Source organism: Solea solea, chromosome 6 (assembly GCF_958295425.1).
Source record: "Solea solea chromosome 6, fSolSol10.1, whole genome shotgun sequence".
Classification (NCBI taxonomy): Eukaryota; Metazoa; Chordata; class Actinopteri; order Pleuronectiformes; family Soleidae; genus Solea; species Solea solea.
This window is the reverse complement of record NC_081139.1, coordinates 20881085-20900238: the sequence shown is the minus strand read 5'-3', so window position 1 is coordinate 20900238 and position 19154 is coordinate 20881085. Positions and strand designations below refer to the sequence as shown.

Sequence of the window (19154 nt, the reverse complement as noted above, 5' to 3'; positions counted from 1 at the left end):
TTTATTTTGTTCTTCATTTTGTTTCCAAAAAATGTTCAGCTTTGTAAAAATAATAAACTAATCTCAACTGTGGGCAAAATAACCGCTTGACCACAGGGTGTATCTGTCAAATCTTTCTAACATTTCTAAGATTCACATAACTACACAAACTCACCTGGCTTTGGTCACCATGTGACCTGTTTATACCACAAATGATCCTGAAAGGGTAACAAAAACACATAAACACACAAACACACACGTTTGTGCAGCTATCCTTGATAGGACACTGCATTCTGGCCATACTGTATACTGCATAGATATTGTTGTTTATCTTGTTTTCATTTGTTCCTGTTTTTTGCACATATTTAATCGTATTTAATAGTCTTTATTTGCTTTCCTTATTTATATTTGCTACGTTGTTGTGATTGTTGACTGCTATAATACTGCAAATTTCCCCATGTGGGACGAATAAAGGATTGTCTTATCTTATTCATTTCCATTCAGAAAGCCTGAACCAAGCTTTATCACTAAACATAACCATTTAATTCCTAACCCTGTCCTTCATCATCATTATCAAACCTTATTATCCTTCTAGGTGGTTCTCAAACTTTTTTTTACCAAGTACCACCTGAGAAAATATCGAGCTCTTGAAGTAACACCATTAATACCAACGTTAAAATACAGTGGTGTAAATAGACCGAGCACAGTCTGCTTCGGACTTTTCACAGGAGGCCAATATGATTGCTCTCTCATCCTCCTCTTCCTCACATATACTTAATTAGATTAAGATGGAACAAGAGATACGGTGACTCTAATTATTAATTAATGTATTACTATTATTTTGTTAGGTTTCATTTTCTACACACATACTGGTCAAAATTCCTCAGCTCCACTCTGATCACCTCCAAGTACCAAGCTTGTGTACCACTGGTGGTGCACGTACCACAGTTTGAGAACAGTGGTTCTAGGGGAAATAAAACTGCATTATGGCAATACATCAGACATCACCAGACAGAAAATACAACACATGCAAATGCAAGATCAGTTCAAATCAGTGTGAAAAGGTCCCAAAGAGGTTTATTGTTTACTGGTAGTTGCTGATTATTAGCACAATGTATTGAGTTGCAGGTCATATGTTGTTGATACACACGCTGTCGTGACGGAGCGTCATGACATTGTTGAGGTGCGGTCCGCTGTGCTGCTACTGATGATGATGAGGAGGGGGAGGATGATGATGATGCAGGGGAGAGTCCGTCCACAGCCTGCAGTGCTGCGATGGGGGGCTGCTGCTTCACTCCAGATCTAATCCATTTTTAGCGAAACCTCCGAGGAACAACACATTCATTGAAAGGGCTGGGCTCCTGCAGGCAGGAGGTGAAACGACTCCTAGTGCGCGTCTTTGCACTGAGGTGAGCTCCTGCTTCTTATGGTTTGACTGCAAAAGAAATTAACATTTACAGTAAAAAACATGTTTTATGTTTCCGTTTTCACAGAATTATAGGAGGAAATGTGACAGGAAATTCAGAATTGGGTGGGGGTTTTTATGCCTGGGTAATTGTCGATAAAATGCCTTGAAAGCAACGGATTACTGAATCAAGAGAGATGCGCTTCAACGTGTAAAGATACATCGCATTTGCAGGAATGGTAATTCCCCCCCCCTGCAGTCTTCTTCACGACACGGTAAGGATAATAGGCCTGTCCATTTATCCGCTAAAGGCTCCAGTGTCTGCAGCCTGGCTTTAATGCTTGCTGGCCGGGATAGCTGGACAAATGATAATAGTATAATCTTACATTTTTCTTATGTTTAAGGATATATGGGGAGTGGGCGAGATGCCAAATAACCAAGTAACATTACATCTAACACAGTTATTCATCGTCATCTTTCCTTTTTAATAATAATGCCCTTATATTTTGGCACACATGGTTTTAATGCTTCATATGTGTCTCCACTGCATGCAGGTGCTAATTATCTCTAAAATGAAAGACAGTGGTGGTTCAAGACTTTATGGGGCCATAAGATGAATACAAAATGTAAATTCAAATGTAACCCTATAAATTACATAAATTGGATTATAGTTGTGTTATTTAATCAAATCAGTGTCATTCTTGTTTTTTTAGAGGGCATTAAAATCACAAAGTGGCCCTGTTTTGAATTGTAAAAATAACAAAACAAAACAGCAAAACCTGTTTAATGGTTTTGGTTTCTTAAAACTCGTGAACAAATGTGAAAAATTTGCACTAAATGTTCAATCTCCAACTAAAAAATATTCAGATAAACAACATTTCTTTAATATGTTAAATCTTAAAGAAATGTAAGATTTAACATATACATACACACACACACATGCCAGGGGGGCCCCTGAGCAGCTGCTTAGTTTGCTGATGCATCGTGATTGGTGCAATTTCAGAATCTTTCAGAGATTATCAGATCAAATCATTCCTTTCAGTGCATCCTGTTTTAAGTGTCAGCTAAACACGTTAACATGTTCCTTCATGGCTACAATACTCAGTGCCTCCTGGTCGGTGTACAACTTCATTACATTACGTTACATGTCATTTATCAGACGCTTTTATCCAAAGCGACTTACAATAAGTGCATTTAAACATTTGGGTACAAACAAGAGCTAGAAGTAAGTAAGTGCTTCAAGTAAGCCAAACTATAAAGTGCTAGTCATAAGTGCGATGTATACAACTTTATATTTGAAACATTTATTACTGGTTTATATAAAAATTGTGACATTCATTTTTAAAGTTGATTCATTATTGTGGTTGGGCATCAACTCAACTGTCTCTTGATTATACAATATTGAAGATATAATTTTTGTTTACTGTAGTTTTCATGTTGTCTCCATGATAAACTTCTGCTGTTTGTAACAGACAAGATAAGTTTGTCCACTGTGACTTCTGACCTCTACTGACCTTGTGTGCTTAAATTGACTACATGCCATGTGTTTCCTAAAGTCGTGTTTCCACTGAGTGGAACAGTTCAGTTTGGTACAGTACATTAGGCATTCTTTTGCGTTTCCATTAGGAATAGTACCAAATTAACCGGCCCCAGTCATACCATTTTTGGCACCCTTCCCTTTGGGTACCAAAGTAAAATGGTACAGAACAGTCCAGTTGGAGCTAGACTGGCTCCACCCACGACAGTCAACTGACTGGGCGACATAAAAACATTGCTCCCTTGCAATAGGTGTAAATATCCTGTTTGTTTTTGTCGCACTGGTACAACGTCACGCTACATATTTTGCTGAAACAAACATCAGGCACTGTGCACACCCCACCTACGAAGTAAAGGCACTGTTCTCTGTCGAAGCACAAGCCTGACCCAGGGCTTTACCATTCCAAACTGTACTGTACTGTACCAAACAAAACCATACCATAATAGAAACACGGCATATCAATTACCTGATTGAGCCTTTTATATTTATATCAGGAGCAGGGTCAGCTCTAGAAAGTCCACCATTTTGGACTACCATGTTTTTTTTACAGGAGCCCACAGTGGACATAAACATCTTTTGTGTTGTGATGCTAACCGAATGCTACATAGGTTCTCCAACCCTCTTGGAAAGGAAGGGTGAGGTGAGGGATATTCAGCTGTAACATGCAACTTCATCAATAAACGTTACTAAATTGTACACACTGTGTACCTTTAAGTAAACAGAGGTGATTTTACCATTTCCTGTCGGACATAACAGGCCAGCTGATTGGCTGCTCATTACTAATCCAGTCCATCTGTTCCATGTATTGATTGTTTCTACACAATAACCTCAATGGTCTTCTGGGGGCTGTAAGACCATGCAGGCAGCTGACTCTGCGATTGCCTTGAAAAATTCTGTATACAGTGAGCACACAATTTGAGACAAAACTCATACTTGCTATCGCAATAGGTTTTGCCTCCTTTTTTTGCAAGATATTTCTCTAATTCATAAGTGTTTGATGTTTTCTGTCCATAAAGAATTTTAAAACCACAATTAACTGGTTTCTTCAACTTTCATTCAAGGGGAAAACTCAATCTGTAGTTGAGTTTTCTTAATAATGTAATGTTTTTTTATCCATGTTGCCCAGCCCTAGTATGTTGTATTTAAATTGTTTTGCCCCATATTCTTCACTGATGTAGCATAAATTGTCTTGCTTCCAGATGGAGTAAGGTGTTTACACATTTTCTGTGACCATCTACACAATTTCTGGAGATGCCTATAGGACGACTGTAATATCTTGGATCCACGAAGTAAGAGACACTCTCCAATATCTGGCACTGTTTATTCAAGCAAGTTACTCCAGTATGATCACTCTAGTCTGTTCTAGCATAAGTCTGTCTAATTACTACTATCATAGCTATGTAATCATCAAAGGAACTAAAATCAAAGGTGGCCTTTACATCAATCCATTCTCCATTTATCCTCCATGTGAGGTTGTGCTTACACTGATGGTCAAATGTGAGTAACTGAATCTGCATGTTTTTGGACTGTGGGAGAAAATCTGAGTATGCGGAGGGAGAGACACACACACACAAGCCCTCGGCCAAGCTGGGATCTGAACCAGTGACCTTCTTGCTGTAATGCTCGAATTTATGACATTCTCTTGTTGTGATAAGAGACAACTCACTTATTGTAAGTCGCTTTGGATTAAAGCGTCTGCTAAATGACATGTAATGTGATAGTGATCATGATGCTCGTCAGTGATTACAGGGAGGAGCATCCTCAGGAGAATGCAAGTCTACACTATTTCATGGTTATTTTTCTTTTAACATTTAAAATAAATATATGTCATTAGAATTGTATTTTTCAATCAGCTTTTTTGTATTTAGCGGTTGTTCTGTGGGCCTATAGTATTTCTTAGACAGGGAAATCTCCACCCCTGCACATAAATATATCTCAGCCCCAAAAGTCCACCCACCTCACGTTGTGTCACACACACAGGACACACACACACACATCACGTCATGTATCATAGTTATCAGTATCTCAAAAGCTTTTGTGCTTTGGTTCATCACATCTGTGAGGTAAGGAAAGTACTTGTTTAGTGGCAATTAAGCCTTTGTGAAACCGCCTGTTTCAACTTCACATATTGGTCTGTTTATGTTTGGCCTAATGGTTATAAGATCACTACAAGCTCTCCAGAGGTCTTCGTCTTGGCGTTTGTTGCTTTTTTTAATTACACTGTAGATGCAAGAACATGAATACGAATAACACAGCCGTATATCTACTGTACAGTTACTTCTTTATTATACAGTATTCCTCCGCGCTAACTGCCCCACAACACGGCAGCAACAAAAATAAAACTACTGCGCGCTCAAGACAGGACACTATAGGCGTAGCCATGCTAGGTTTTAGAAGTTTGTTTTCCCCTCCAGCAAGTCTAGTATACCGTATTTGATAATCTCTTAATGTAAATTATGACGAGGTTTGTCAACGATTAGTTTTCAATGACGAGACTGGAGCGACAACAGGAATACGAGAGGGGGGGAAATACAAAACTACCATTCAAACATTTGTGCCATTTCTCTTACTGCGTGGTCGACTTATGTTTAAACGTTAGCTGACAGCGAACGCCTCACCAACAGCAGCAGTGCCGGCCCAAGCCTTTATGGGACCCCAAATTGAATTTGATGTGAGGGTCCCCCTCACACTATAGAGCTGCAGCTAGCGGTTATTTTCATAAATCAATTAATCTGTTGCTTATTTTCCTGATTAATCGAGTACTTGTTTGGTCTTTAAAATGTCATTAAATGTTGATCAGAGTTTCCCAAACTGGAAATGATGATGTCCTTAAATGTCGTTTTAATGATTTCTTTGCTACATGGGGCGAATAAACCAAAAATATTCACATTTAAGAAAATGAAAAATAAAAATAGAAATGTAATAATCGATTAATTGTTGAATTGGCACCTGTTGGGTGTGTCCGTTTAAGAAGCTGTAGTGAGTTTGGTGTAACAAGGTTTTTTGACCGTCAGGTCACTACGTGACATTAGGTCGCGTTGTCTTACTGTTGGAATCTATAGATCGTTATTCACAACCTGGAACATCAAGGGAATATTTCTACGAGTCAAGCCAATTGGAACCTGCCTATACAGCTAACGACTATTCAGTGGCTTTGGAATTAAGTGTACTTTCGCCACTACAGTCATAGAAGATACACAAGACATGCATGTGATACTGAGTCAGTTGAGGCCCAGTTTACCTTATTGGTGTCAATGTAAATGTAATCAATGATGTTTTTTCATGCAGAACTAATATGTTGTCCTCTTTATTTTGTATGTCTATGTTGGTTAAGGAAAAATATGTACACAGGAATCCATTTTGCAACCACTAACTCTTTACCGTCTTGTCTGTGACAGGATTTAGAATGCGGTCTGTGAGGAAGACAGTGTTGCTTGCTATTTTGGCGTCTGTGGTGCTGGTGCTGGCCCTCCTTCATTCATGGCCCACCCGGACCTACACCACCGTGGATGTGTGGCAGCGTCCAGTTCCATTATTGGACAGGCGTCTGGAGGAAAGGCTCTCAAGCGTAGACCGCCAATTGGGCAACATCCCCTTTCATGTGAGGGATAATGTGGCGATGTAAGTGTTAAAACATGGCTCTGACTGATTTTTGATTCCACAGCACAATGGACCCAAACTAAAACCCAGTTTTCCTGACACAAATATGTCTCTGTTCAATTATGCAGTTTGTTGGCTCAAAATGGGTGCGTATGTGAGGGTGAGAGTGGAGGAGTTAATCTGCCCTTTGCCCAGCTCTTATTCCCGCGGGTGTCGGCTCAACCGCTGCACACTGCCTTTGAGGCCTCAGAGCTGGAGGAAATAAAAAGGAGACGGGCAAAAGAGTACGACAGTTTCCAGAAGAGGTAAGTAGAGGAGTCCAGAGGAGAACAGGGATGAAGCACAGGGCAAAACCATTTGGATTTGGCTTAATGCTCACATATGTTTCATGTATCAGATGCCAGACTTCGCTTCAGTCATCTTTGGCTCATTCCATTTATTAATTCATTCATGTCACCCAATCACTTGTTTCAAATACTGTGCTGTCTTTACCTCTTTGTCACTCAGGATTTTTCTGCTTTATTTCTTATGTTTCTTCTTCCATATATTCAGTTGCATCTTCACAAGCTTTATTTCTTAGAAAAGAACAAAAGCATAAGGTGACAATGGCCTTTGTTTTTTTAGCAGCAGCAATTAGACCTACTAAAAAGCTATTATTTGATTAAACATTTGCAAATAGTGCTGTGGAGTGTTTGTTGTGCATCTCCCCTCATATGAACTCATGTGTACATTTTCCCTCAGATCACAGACACCAGCAGATGTTCTCATGGTGGCAGAGGCTAACAATCCCTTACAGTATCCAACACAAGGGGTGGAGGTACGGCCCCTAAAAACAATCATCATCCCAGGTGAGACTACAAAGTCTGTGTGACACGAGACTCATATTGTACATTGCACAGCTGTTGTCTTCTTCTTTTCGGCTTCTCCCTTTAGGGGTTACACCAACTGTCCTCATGTCTTCCTTCAAAACATCCATGAACCTTCTCTGTGGTCTTCCTCTTTTCCTCCTGCCTGACAGCTCCATCTGCAACATCCTTTTGTCTAGTTGTCCCTCAAATTATGCTAATTTCTAATACTGTCACCCCCAACGAAAATCAGGCCACTAAAGGTGAAAACGTATTGGGTAGACATTTTAGCCAAACATCAACCCAGACAAGACTATCCATCTTCTACCACTTTATCCTCCACATGAGGGTCGCCGGGGGTGCTGACAACTTAACTTAACGTATGACAGTGAGAAAGAATAAAACGTAAGCCAATAAAAAGTAATCTTGCAACCTGCAAACAAATGATGTGATAATTTGCATAAACCATTGTTTTTATTTACAGCTGCCTCTTCTTCTTCTTCCTCTTTGGTGCTGATCATGCTGTTCTCCCTCTCTGCTTCCCGCATGCTTTCTCATTTGCATTCTCTGATATATCACTGATACACAGTTACAAATGTAATCTCACATTAAAGGTAATTAAAGTGTTGAACAATCTTTATTAAAGCCATTTATTGAATCTGCATGAAAATGAATGACGTGTTAAAAATTCTAATCCAAAAGCCCAAATAAGGAAGGGTGTTCTGATTTTGTTAACACCTTTATGAAAAAATATGTAAAAACAAAACAATTCTGGGAAAGGAAGTGGATTAAGTCTGTCATCTTCTGCTTTCAGGCTTGGCCTTACATGACCTTCACAGGGACCATCACTCAGTGAGTATTTCAGTGTGTTCTTGTACATGTGAGACACCACCATCTCTGCTTTGTATTTCACCCGCTTTCGCCTCCGTGTCTCCGCAGATAAACATCACCACTACGCTGGGGACACTGAACGTAGCAGCAGAGGTAGACGGGGTGAAAGTCAAAGGCGATGGTGAGATGCACATGAGTGTGTCGAGCAGCCTCCTGCCCAACCTGAACCGACAGCTGCAGTTTGTCACCTACACAAACACGCTGTTTCACCCCAGCACCGCCGACACAGGTGAGGCCTCACACGACTCCTTGTTGTTGGGGTTTTTGTTATCACTAGTTCTCTATCCTATCAAGACTGTATAAGTCTGGCCTCTTTGTATTTGCTGTCAGGGACTTTCCATGTACATGCCGGGTTGCTGTGTAACATGCCTGTAGGGCGAATATGACAGCTGTTATTATAAAGCTAGAGTGAAAACAAGTGGAAGCAAACAGGCTCGCTCATTTGGTTGCATTTGATACACAGATAGTGCACAAACAAATAACTCACACTTCAGAGGACAAAGCATCAGCAGTCATGTGTTGCCTATAGCAACATAGCTTTTGTGTAGTTTATTGTTTATTTGCTGCTTATTGCTTGAAGAGCTATTTGAGTTTTGTAGTTCAGTATTGTAATTAAACAGTACTTTTACTTGACCAGTTTATTTCCTTGAATCTGTCTTTTCAATCCTTAAACAGGAAAAGTTGTTTTGGGAAGATAATACATAAGAGTTGTACTGCAAGGTTAAGTAGTAAATAACCTGTGCTTTAAGATTTATCTTCATTAAAGACCATCATCATCGTGCACACTTTGTGTGGGATGGTGTGGTGTAGAGCTGTCAGCATAAACGGGAGCCATTTTGCTTCAATAAAAGATGAACACGAGCTGAATGACTGAATATGTACTTTATTATTCATCTTTTGTGACCAAATGTCCAAACTGCACCAGACCACAGTGAATATGCGTCAGTTGTATCCAGTTACATCAATCAAATGTATTAAGTTGCCTTTGTTGTGTCTTTTAGTGCAGATTGAGACAGAGGGGCATCAAGCTGCCTTCACTATCAAGATCCATCACGGTGTAACACCTAAACTGTATAACACCGGATCTAAAGGAGGTACAACACCAGTGTGTCCATTATCAACAAAAACTGGAACATTTCCCCTGTTTTTTATTCAATTTTTCATGAATCTGTTTGTTTTTATCATCCTTCTCTGCAGACTACAATATCAGCGCTCTTGTTACCATAGCTACAAAGACTTTTCTGCGCTACGATAAGCTCCAAGATCTTATCGACAGCATCAGAAAATATTATCCTACTGTCACTATAATAATCGCTGATGACAGCGAAAATCCCCAAACCATCTTTGGGTCTCACATCGAACACTACATCATGCCTTTTGGAAAGGTAAGGACATGCGGGGAGACGGGACGTAGTTTAATGTCCCCCTCTCGTCTGCCGTCACCGTCCATTCTCTGGAGCTCAAGCTCACTGTCGTGTTGTGTCACAGGGTTGGTTTGCCGGACGGAACCTGGCCATTTCCCAGGTGACCACAAAGTACGTGCTGTGGGTGGACGACGACTTCATCTTCTCCGCCAACACAAAGCTGGAGAAGCTGGTGGACGTTTTGGAGAGGACCACTCTGGATCTGGTGAGGGACAGACCAACACACAGTGGTATTATGGTAACATCAAGTAATAGCTTGGTAATAACTATGGAAAAAGTGTGGGGGACCTGGATGGATTTCAACTTTATAAATATGGTCATCACCCATTCTGATTCCCACTCAATAACACACTCATCGCCAATCTCTGTGTGAAGATTGGACATAGTCTTACTGTAATATTATCTCCAAACCACACTGTTACTATTGTTATGAACAAGTTGGAAATTGCATTACAGACAAGATGGAATTACCATCATTTTATGGCTGGGCAGCTTAAACCAAAGTACAAAGAGAATTTGACTTGGAAGCAAAGGGTAGCCAGGTTCAAGTCCTCGCCAGGCCAAGGGTTGGGGTACCCCTGAGCAAGGTACCCAATTGCTCACTGTTAACTGGACACCAGCCACATCCAGTGGGTACTCTTTGTGTTGGTCCCAAGTCTGGATAAATGGGAGGATGGCGTCAGAGGGGGACTTGTGCGTAAACACCAGTGTGGTGTCAATGACATCAGTGTGTGTGTGTGTGTGTGTGTGTGTCAAGGTTGGCGGCGCAGTGCGCGAGGCCACGGGCTACACTTCGACTTACAGACAGACCATCTCCATCGAGCCTGGGGAGGAGGACGGAGACTGTTTACACATGAGGAGAGGATTTCATCACATCATCCAAGGCTTCCCCAACTGTGTCGTTACTGACGGGGTCATCAACTTCTTTCTGGCTCGCACTGACAAAGTCCAGCAAGTCGGTTTCGACCCGCGCCTCGCCAGGGTAGCTCACATGGGTGAGTACCATTTTATAACCCTGGAACCTTACAATGCAACACTTTGACGAAACATACAATACGTGACACAATCCACATGATATATTCTCTACATAAAGGCTCTCATTTCACCTACCTGCATGTGAAGTCACCTGCAATACCCACGCCAATTAGAGGTTTACCATAGAAGTTGCCATGATTATAACAAACTGGGGCGGCACGGTGGGGTCGTGGTTAGTAGTGGTTAGCACTGTTGCCTCACAGCAAGAAGATGGTGGCTCAGTGTGGTGTTTGCATGTTCTCCCCATGCCTGTGTGGGTTTCCTCCCAACATCAAAACATGTGAGAATGCATTCGGTCAGGTTGGTATCCTGTGGCGACACGCTCAGTTTCAGTGGCTCTGATCAACCTTCCATCTGACCTTGAAAATTTGTCACTTTCACTATCACAATAACGATCCTTTAATTTCATAAACAGAGGAAAAACTGTCAAAATGAAAGGGGAAACAATGTGTAACACTTCTGCATTAAAATACTCTGTGTAGAATAATGTTATTAACAGTGTACTTTCACGAGCTAAAATGCTAAAAACACTCTTTTGTCCATTGCAATCAGTATTTATATTGATATTATATGTTTGCCATTAATGCCAAATATTTCAGAATAAAAGCCCTGTAGAAGAAAATAAAACAGGGAACAGAAATGCTACAGTGCTTTTACTTTGAAACTAGTACAGGACATGTTTTGTTTGTGATGTAACTTTAAATAGAAATAATTTTTTTTGTGTAAATAAAGTTTTAAATGTGTTTGACTGAACGCTTGCATTTGTTTTCCAGAATTTTTCATCGATGGTCTGGGATCCCTGCACGTGGGCTCCTGTGATGATGTCATTATCAATCATGCAACCAAAATCAAACTTCCCTGGGTCGGCCAGTCCAACAGTGACAAGACTTACGCCAAGTTCCGTTACCCGCTGGCTTCCTCTGATGCCACGCAAACAAAAAATGGCCTCCTGTTCTTCAAGAACCGATTTCAGTGTTTGACTCATAATTAGCTGCTCGTCTCCTCTTCATCCTGAGGTCCCTCGGCTCTTCTTGGGTCGCCAAAGAAGTTCTCCACTACGTCTCAGCAGATAAGATTTCGGACAAATGTTTTTGATCGCCTCTTTTTGAAAGCCTTTACACGCTTCCCTCCGTCGGATTGCAGCTCCATGGGAAGCTGGTTGATCCTTTTACAAAGGGAATGTATTAACAGTGGCGTGCTTGAGCAGTAAAACTAGAAAGAGTACTCTTCTGTTTCCACAGTCTAACCATAATAGAATTCATTCAAGTCATACAAGGAGTACGCCTTGTGTTCGTCAAAGCTTATTTGGCCTTACTCCCTAAAGATGTTTTTGGAAAAGGCAACAGGTAACATTTTGTGATCCTATCAGAAGAGTTATGTGTCCACCTTCAGTTTGCACTATGAAAAAAAAACTGAGACTGGAAAAGCAAAAGTGATCTGCTCAGAGAAGAAGGACTCCCATGGACACTTTCCAGAAAGTGACAATAGTGTAGACACAGAGCATGGGTTTCTTTTTACCAATGCTACATGAAAAAAAAACACACATTTAGAGCTTGTCACATTTGCCAAAAGTGCGAGGGATAAATCACGTGTGAATAAGAGTGAACTGCTTGTTCCCATTGATCTGGAGTCACACTTCATGTCACCTGCACTTGTTTTGTTTGTTGAAGAAAGTGGACAGAGGAGGAGGAGGCGTTTGTGTCTGGTGCACACCAACCAACGAGTGACTGCATCTTTACATGTTGCCTAAAAGAGAAGTTGGATGAACCAAAGTGCATGTTTTTTTCTGTCATAAAAACAAGGAAAGAGGGAGGATGACTATTTCAGAGGGAGAAGTGTATGAAGACAATTGTAAGTCCCACCTACTGAGGAAAACATCAAAGAAGAGAAGAAGAAGACTGTGACGGACCAGGGCTTGAAAATCCTGTTTTGGTAAAAACAGCTGCTGTGATATTCGCGCCTGAACTGACGACAGTGTTCTTTTATATCATGGCCTTTAGATGGCCGTCTTGTATCACACTATTTTTTTTCCTTTAAAACAATTTTTAACAGCAACATTTGTTATTAGCAAAGAGATTTATAAAATGATTTTTTTAAATCTTCAGAGGAATATTTTAATGATGTTATATGATTTTTTGTTGTTACATTATCTCCGTGGACATCATCGAAATGTTTATTTAAAACAGCTTTTGTGCAGTAGTGTGTTCAAAAACGTGTCTCATGTCAGTGTTTGTAACTGTTGACAGATCCATAGCATTTCTTTTTTTTAACTGTGATTTGTATTGTGAACCTGCTTTCTTCACCTAAAAACCACTACTGAGTCTTCTGATCACCACATAATGAACCTTTTTTTTTAACTTGTTACAAATGCTGTGGATCCAAATTTTAATTTGTGCGATATATTTGGGACATCAGCATGGAAACAGAGGGTTCTATGTTATGATCAAGTGTCCTTACTGTAAAACATAAAGGTGTTTGAAGCAAAGCTCGCACTTGTGTAGTACTTTTGAGTACTTTTTTTGCCAAGTGTCAGGTGTGATTAGCTCCTGTCACTTAGTTAAGACTAGTTTAATAATCATTGAGGACAGAGGTGTCAAACTGGTGGCCCACGGGCCTCATGTGGCCCCCCAACCAATTACATGCGGCCCCCCACTTAATATCATGTCATAATGAAAACATGGCCCCTGGCCTCCTCTAATAATAAATACGTTTGCTAGCAACATTTTTATAACAGTGGTGTTTTTACTTGCAGTTTTGTTATGTTTGATTTATAAGTCTATATTAATTGATTTATTTTGCATTACAAATATGCTTTTATTGTGAAGTATACATCATTCCATATCAAAACACACACCTTTACTTTGAAATTCTGTGAAATATCATCATGAACATCTTAATTGTGATATCATGATGGAATATTGTGTAAGCGCATTGTAAACTCATATTAGCCACACCCTACTGAACAGTTGTTTTACCTACCCCCCCTTTTTTATTTTTTAATCTAGACTGGCCCCCTCTTGACCAAACTAGACACTTGAAAAATGCCAAAAAGCACATCTGGAGCTGGAAAATGTGTAAGGATATGCTATAAAAAAAAGTCTCAGAAAGAGAAAAGTATTGGCTTCCAACTAGAGGGTTGCTGGTTTAAATCACAGAGTCAAAGTCAATGGCAATCTCCCATTACTCCACTGGGCGCAGATAAGTGCTGCCCACTTCTCCTGCGCCCGGTTTGTGTGTGTTCACTACTGGTGTGTAAAAAAGGACAGGTTAAATGCAGTGGTCAAAGTGTCAGTAATTAGGTGGTTAGTGGTTATCACTTATGATCATGTTTGCAAGTCACTCATTCTAATTCTAATCAGAGGGACTAATGAGCTGAAGGTTGTTGACTCCAATGAGTGTTGCAAGCCTAGAAACTGAAGAGGTTCCAGGAAGTTTTAGTCCACATTCTTTTTTTGTTCTCTCCACTTGAGGGTGCTGTACACCAAAATATTCACTGGTATGAAAAATATGAGACATATCTCCAGTGCAGAGATGTGTCTATATATCTGATTTCAATGCCATATCATATGACATTGAAATCATAAACTGAAGCAAACGACTCAGACCTGATCTCTGCAAAAAAGAAATTCAGAAAAGTCACAGTATAAAGACTGCAGAAACATTAAAAGCTAGAGATGAGTTAAAGTTGTGTAGATTAATATGGAATGATGATAAAAATATTTAAGTTACAGCAAATAAACCTGCAGGTTTTCATCTTCCTTAAGAGGAGCTCCTGTTTTTTCCATCCATCTTCTACCACTTTATCCTCGACATGAGCGTCACAGGGGGCGCCGTGCAAATCTCTGCTGACATAGGGTGATACACCATGGACAGGTCACCAGTCTATCACAGGGCTACATAGAGACAAATGGTCAATTTAGAGTGTCAATTTACCTAATTCCCAAATCTGCATGTCTTTGGACTGTAGGAGGAAGCCGGAGAACCTGGAGAACATGCAAACTCCATGGAGAAACGCCCTTGTTTCAACCGGGTCGCAAACCCAGGTCTTCTTGCTGCAAAGGCACGAGTGCTAACCACTACACCAAAATAATGATGACAAATTCCACAGGGGAAATTACTCTGTTTTTTTATTCTTATTCTTTGTGTGTATCTGGAGATTCTGGACATAACAAATCAGAGTTCTACTGGCAGGATTCCACGTGGCATTATTTACATTCATGGATGACAGTGACATATGAGCACCTCTGTTTTTTGTTTTTTTCTTTGTTCCCTTTTTCTTCTCTGCTGGATTTTTGACACACACCTTGCGGTGTGTTCACTTCCGATAACACTCGAACAATGGTTGGGTTAAAATAGCCCACCAATGGGAAAATACAAGCTATACTAGGTTATTCTTTAAGAATACAGAGACATACACGGCCCATGACACTTGTGTGAATTCAGTGATACTGGAATCTACCCAGTGAAAGCGAGGATACAGCTGTTTGAGAGTAAAAGGGACGTTTGGTCCTTTATGAAAAATATGATCTGTTAGAAAAATATCCATCAAGGAAATTTAAACGGAAAAAGTGAGAAACATATACAACAAACAAGGTCAAGTGTCCATGGTGCTGTATTTTCACGCATCCTCTGTTATCAACACCTGTACATGACATGTCGCTTAAACACTCAAATGAATTTAATCAAATCCAGATTAGTTATGAGATAACGTGCACCATAGTGGTATTTGGGAGGAATCCGGAAGGAAATTTGGGAGACGATGTGAAGGAGCTGGAACGTTAACGACTTCTGCAGTGGAGTGAAAAAGTCGATTACTGCTGAACAAAGAATTCAGTCGAGGCACTCCTACACCTCCTACAAGAAGGAAAGTGAGTTCAACCGTCATCGCTGGCCTTGAACATGGTCATCACACCCTGAGAGAGGAAAAAATACAATTAAGTAAATTCAGTAATAAGAATTTAGTTTGAAGACATGACATACAAAATCATTTTTGTAAATAAAGGTAAGTCTATGATGTATGTAAGTATGTAGGTGGGAGACTTAAATGTTCACTGTGTATTATTCAAGAGGGTGAAATTGAATTTACTAACCACAGGCATATGAGTATAAGTGCATAATTGCTTTTTAATAAAAAAATTGGTTTCCGTAGCCTGAGAGTAAGCCAGACTGTGTTCATGCACATGGAGCAATGTGGCCAAATGCATCTTCAAACCACCACCAAACGGATCATATCAGAACTGAAGACACATTCAGGATGCAGTGGGTGCGTTCAGACCTGTAATTTACACTGTCTGCACGTGGTCTGAAGTCTTAGGATGGATGTTCATACCAGTTCTGAATGGAGTCAGTGAGACAACAATGTGAAGCCTGTTCTTTCAGCTTTAGGTGTAAAGTTAACTTGTTTGCACGTCAGCACCCAAGAGCACGATGGAAAAGCTGCTGATCCAAACACACCAAGACAGAGAACAGAGCTCAGGAGTGACTTTGTGGAATCAGGCCAGATAAACCTGATTACTAAGAGCACTTTGATCAAACCATTTCCTCCACTTGGTGGAAGTGTGGGAGAAAAAGATAAAACATTAGGTCAGTGGGTTTTTCTTATATAACTAAATGACACCGGCTACAGCTTAGGTCGTCCAAGATTTTAAATCTGCACAGAAACAACAACAGGATATTTGACAAAGGCAACTGGAAAGTAATTTCCCCTCAACATCGCTGATGATGACAACAAACAGGCTCAGGCTGTAGCCACAGAGAAAACACAGCTGATATTCCCAGGTGATCTTTTTTTTTAAATACACAATTAACACTTGAACACATCCTGCTACATCTTTAACGTCAATGCATGTCATATAAGAGCAGCAGTTATACAGAGGTTAGCAGCAGAAAGGCTCATGGTTTGAAACCTCCTTCTGTCCAGACTCTTTGAAGACAGGGTCTGTGCGGACTTTAAATGTTCTTCTGTTTGTGTGTGGGGGTTTCTCTGAGTACCACGGTTTCCTCCCACAGTCCAAAGACATGCAGATTAGGGGTTGGGTAAATTGTAGACTGTAAAATGACCATAAAAAAGTCACCAGGCCAGGACTCAGCTGCCTACATCTGCAGGAAAGGGGACACTCTTTTGAGGATACAGATGTGCACATGCTCAACAGAAAAGACAGATTGTTGATAGATTGATGAAAAAAACATTTGAGAAACTATCTCTGAACAGAAGAGGTCTGTGACATCTGCCTCCTGATGCTGTTCTCTTAGCTTTCCCCAGAAGACTAAATAACTTGTCTAATTTTGCCTCATGTGACCACAGGCACATCATGTGACCTCGGGAAACTTTAAACTTTTTGACCTCCCTTAACAACGTGGACCTCTCCAACAACTGTCGTTGACTCTCAGTAGCAGTTTCAGTCACCAGACCAGGTGTTACACTGAAGCTTCACTGAAGTTAAATTCCTAGGTTTCACCACAGACTTTAAGAACTGACAAAGCCTCATAGGTAAGAAGTGAAAAGTCATCAAGAAGTCCAGCAGCTGATTCACTGACCTTTTGGATAGAGTCTGTGGCAAACTCCCAATGAAATGTCAGAGTGAGGAGGGAAATGTTCAGTAGCTCTAATGTTACGACTTCAGGGTTGAGCCTTCTTTTTCCCTGCATGTGTCTCCATGTGAGTGTGTGATGAGTTGTAGGTGTGCATGCTTGATTGAACGTGTGTGAGTATCGAGGTGGATCCAGGGAGCAGATTGGTTCTACACAGGAAGTTCTAGTTTAAGAGGTCTGATGATCCCAGCTGCAGATGTTCTGTGCTTGTTTTCTTCATGGATGGTTTTCTTGTGATCGGGTTTCTTCTCCTATTAAATTTCATCAGGCTGTACACCAAGAGGCTAAATGCTGCCCCCTGATGTTTTGGCTCTAATCAGCCAAAACATCTAAAAAGATCTGGTATATTTACACCTAGTGTAATATAAACATATTTGAAATGTATTTTATGTACCAGTCAAAATCATATTCCAGGTTTTGTTAGTAGCAAAAACAGTATTAGTTTTGTGATTATTAGTTTTGAGGGAGCCTTCAGATAATATTATTTTTGTAAATATTTCATGTAATACTGTAATACTTGTCCATGTTTGTCTCATACTGAGAGACAAACATGGACAAGACAAACAATTTTCCTTAAATACTACTAACCTGGAATATGATTTTGATTTAATTCAGAAATAAGACCATTTATATCACAATAGTTTAACAACAATATGTAAGATGCTTCTTAATGCTTCTCTTTAATCCACAAAAAAATAATTCAATAATATGAAGAATCAGCTGAAATTACTGGGATGAAAGGCTTAAAAATTATATTTAATTGAATCATGATCATATCTTATTTTTGTAATGTTATTATTTTGGCGCGCAAAGATTTCTGGGAAAGCCTCCGCTGTGAAGGATACACAAATGTATGCTTCAAAAACTGTCAAAGGTCGGCTGCATTTGTCGGCCGCATGAGAAGGAGTCCACGATTCGTGTGGCAATTGGGACGCGGCCGCGGCGCTGTGACGCATTTTGACAACATCTGGACGATAAATCCACACTTCCCAGGATCTAGACCCTGAATTGAGACACATGTTGTCTTTTGTTTTTCCAGTTTAATGTGTGGCCCGTTAAATGCAAACGCACAGGGAAACCAAATGTGAGAACGAGACGACTATTCCCATGATCCCAAACTACTGCCCAACGTCATCAAACTAGGTCTTTTGTTATTGCTTTGCTGGAAAGGCAAATGTGGCAGAAATGACATACTGTGCATTTATTAATAAAGATATTACACAGGATTGTTTATGGTATACCTTTGTTATGATATAACAGTTTGATATAGCTGTATTTATATCACACGTCTTGATGACCACTCAAAGCTGCTTTACACTACAGTTTTGCCATTCACCCATTTACGACCATGTACCTTCATGCTGTGCTGGCTGCAGTGAGGCAGACCATTGGACGTCTCTCCGTTGTGTCCCGCTTCTGTGCACAAACTGAGCTGCTGGTGGGAAGAAGGTGATGGCAGAACTTCTCCAGGTGTTGCAGCACAAGGGTTGGAAACCTTAAAACAGATAAGAGTTGTGAGAGCGATGTGTTTGTTTATGTAAATGTGTAAGTTAGTATCACTGTACACTCACCACCTTTGATGCAGGGCAGTGCTGCGGTGGATGCAGAGAGGGAAGGGAGGCGTTGAGAGACAACAGACATGGCTGCTGACGTCGGTCTATAGATGCTGACAACTGAGGTTGCAGAGCAGATGGAGAATTCATGTTTCTGCCAAGACTGTTTGACTTGCTTTCTCTGCGTTGGTACTCGATTGGGGACTGAAGGGCTACAAAGAACAGGACGAGACGTCACATTATTCATACAGCCCAAATTCTTCTTACAGCTGCAGTTTTATTGAAGAAACACCA

General features: G+C 40.4%; 2 protein-coding genes across 7 annotated transcripts in view; one reads left to right on the top strand and one right to left on the bottom strand.

Annotated features, from left to right (window-relative positions):
* Positions 1–1091: 1091 nt before the first annotated feature.
* Positions 1092–13436, top strand: b4galnt1b (beta-1,4-N-acetyl-galactosaminyl transferase 1b). 4 transcript variants are annotated; one of them, XM_058632401.1, is made up of 13 exons: positions 1092–1388; positions 1473–1659; positions 4121–4210; positions 6320–6542; positions 6650–6826; positions 7263–7369; positions 8181–8218; positions 8306–8486; positions 9259–9351; positions 9455–9642; positions 9746–9886; positions 10439–10676; positions 11490–13436. In XM_058632401.1, the coding sequence occupies exons 4-13, from the start codon at positions 6328–6330 to the stop codon at positions 11705–11707; spliced, it is 1596 nt and encodes a 531-aa protein (XP_058488384.1). In that variant the 5' UTR covers positions 1092–1388; positions 1473–1659; positions 4121–4210; positions 6320–6327; the 3' UTR covers positions 11708–13436. The 4 variants fall into 4 exon arrangements, with proteins under 4 accessions (XP_058488384.1, XP_058488383.1, XP_058488386.1 ...); XM_058632400.1 differs by lacking the exon at positions 1473–1659; XM_058632403.1 differs by lacking the exons at positions 1092–1388; positions 1473–1659; positions 4121–4210 and adding an exon at positions 4571–4592.
* Positions 13437–14826: 1390 nt separating this feature from the next.
* arhgef25b (Rho guanine nucleotide exchange factor (GEF) 25b) overlaps positions 14827–19154 on the bottom strand; it is a 30695-nt gene continuing 26367 nt past the window's right edge. For all 3 annotated transcript variants that reach the window (XM_058632388.1, XM_058632389.1, XM_058632390.1), the window contains 3 exons: positions 18879–19072; positions 18662–18802; positions 14827–15629 (listed from right to left, as the gene is read on the bottom strand). In XM_058632388.1, the coding sequence (XP_058488371.1) occupies positions 15591–15629; positions 18662–18802; positions 18879–19072 (374 nt within the window). In that variant the 3' untranslated portion in view covers positions 14827–15590. The remainder of the gene's footprint in view (positions 15630–18661; positions 18803–18878; positions 19073–19154) is intronic.